This window comes from Calidris pugnax, unplaced genomic scaffold (assembly GCF_001431845.1).
Source record: "Calidris pugnax isolate Ruff unplaced genomic scaffold, ASM143184v1 scaffold324, whole genome shotgun sequence".
Taxonomy (NCBI): domain Eukaryota; kingdom Metazoa; phylum Chordata; class Aves; order Charadriiformes; family Scolopacidae; genus Calidris; species Calidris pugnax.
In genome coordinates this window covers 272,700-273,685 of record NW_015091153.1, presented here as the reverse complement: position 1 = coordinate 273,685, position 986 = coordinate 272,700, and the positions used below count along the sequence as shown (strand labels likewise).

The following is a 986-nucleotide window of genomic DNA, read 5'->3' as shown; positions in this document are numbered from 1 at the left end:
GGGGGGGAGGAAGCAGGAGGAGGGGGGTTTGGGCCTCACTTACCTTCCCAATGATGCTTCCCACCTCCTGGGATGGAAACAAAAGCGACAATTAGTCAGCGTTTCAAAAACTCTAGGAGTCTCAAGCTTAAAAACCAGCCAAAACAAGCTCCTCGGGACCCCACATCATCCCCCCCCAGCCCCAGGACACCTTGCTCCCAAGCTGAGCTCTCCATCAGGTCACTTTTTGGTGTGTTCCCTCTCCTCCCAACCCCCCCAACTCTTCCCAAGCTGTTCTTTTTATTGATGTGCTGCATTTTTAAAAGCTTTGCCTCCCCTCGTCATGAGATATCCCGGAGCCCCGGCCCGGTGCCAGGGAGCACATTCCTAACCCCGCTCTCTTAATGGCCACAGTAACCAAGCGGCTCCGAGAGGTCTGAGGTCCCACCAACATCCACTTAATGCCGTGGAACACCCCACTCCAGCCCTCAGCTGCTATAAAAACCACCCTGTTTGGGGCAAGGGGGGTTTTGGCACGTCCCCCTGTCTTCCCCCCACCTCCCCAAGCCCACGTACCTTTCCGTGCATAAGTAGTCGGATGGTGAGCGTGACATTTAAACCACCTTCAATGACACCGGTGTCCATCTTGAGCTGCGTGGGGTTGAGTCAGGCTTTGTCAGGGGGACAGATCTTTGGTCGCTGGGTGAGCGGAGCTGAGAACGAGAGAGAGAGGAGTGTTGCTTTTGAGGGGCTGTGCCAACCCCCTCCCGGCCCGAGGGGATTCAACATCTCTAAGGGTTTGGTTTTTTTCCTCCCCCTGGCACTTTTAGGGCCACTCTCCACCCCAAGGAGCCATCAGGAGACTGATCCCTGGCATTTCAGCTCTCTCCGACAGGCTCATCCTCCTCGCCACGAGTTTTCCCAAGGCTGAAGAGGCAAAAATCCCACCTCGAGGAACAGCCAGAGCCGTGAGGACTCATCCCAGCTCCTTCCTTCCAGAGGCTTCA

General features: G+C 56.1%; 1 protein-coding gene across 1 annotated transcript in view; it reads right to left on the bottom strand.

The window, feature by feature from the left end:
- PCBP2 (poly(rC) binding protein 2) overlaps nt 1–752 on the bottom strand; it is a 23,759-nt gene extending 23,007 nt beyond the window's left edge. The window contains exons 1-2 of the mRNA XM_014959291.1: nt 556–752; nt 21–67 (exon numbers count right to left, since the gene is read on the bottom strand). Coding sequence (XP_014814777.1) covers nt 21–67; nt 556–624 — 116 coding nt within the window. The 5' untranslated portion in view covers nt 625–752. The remainder of the gene's footprint in view (nt 1–20; nt 68–555) is intronic.
- Nucleotides 753–986: the final 234 nt, after the last annotated feature.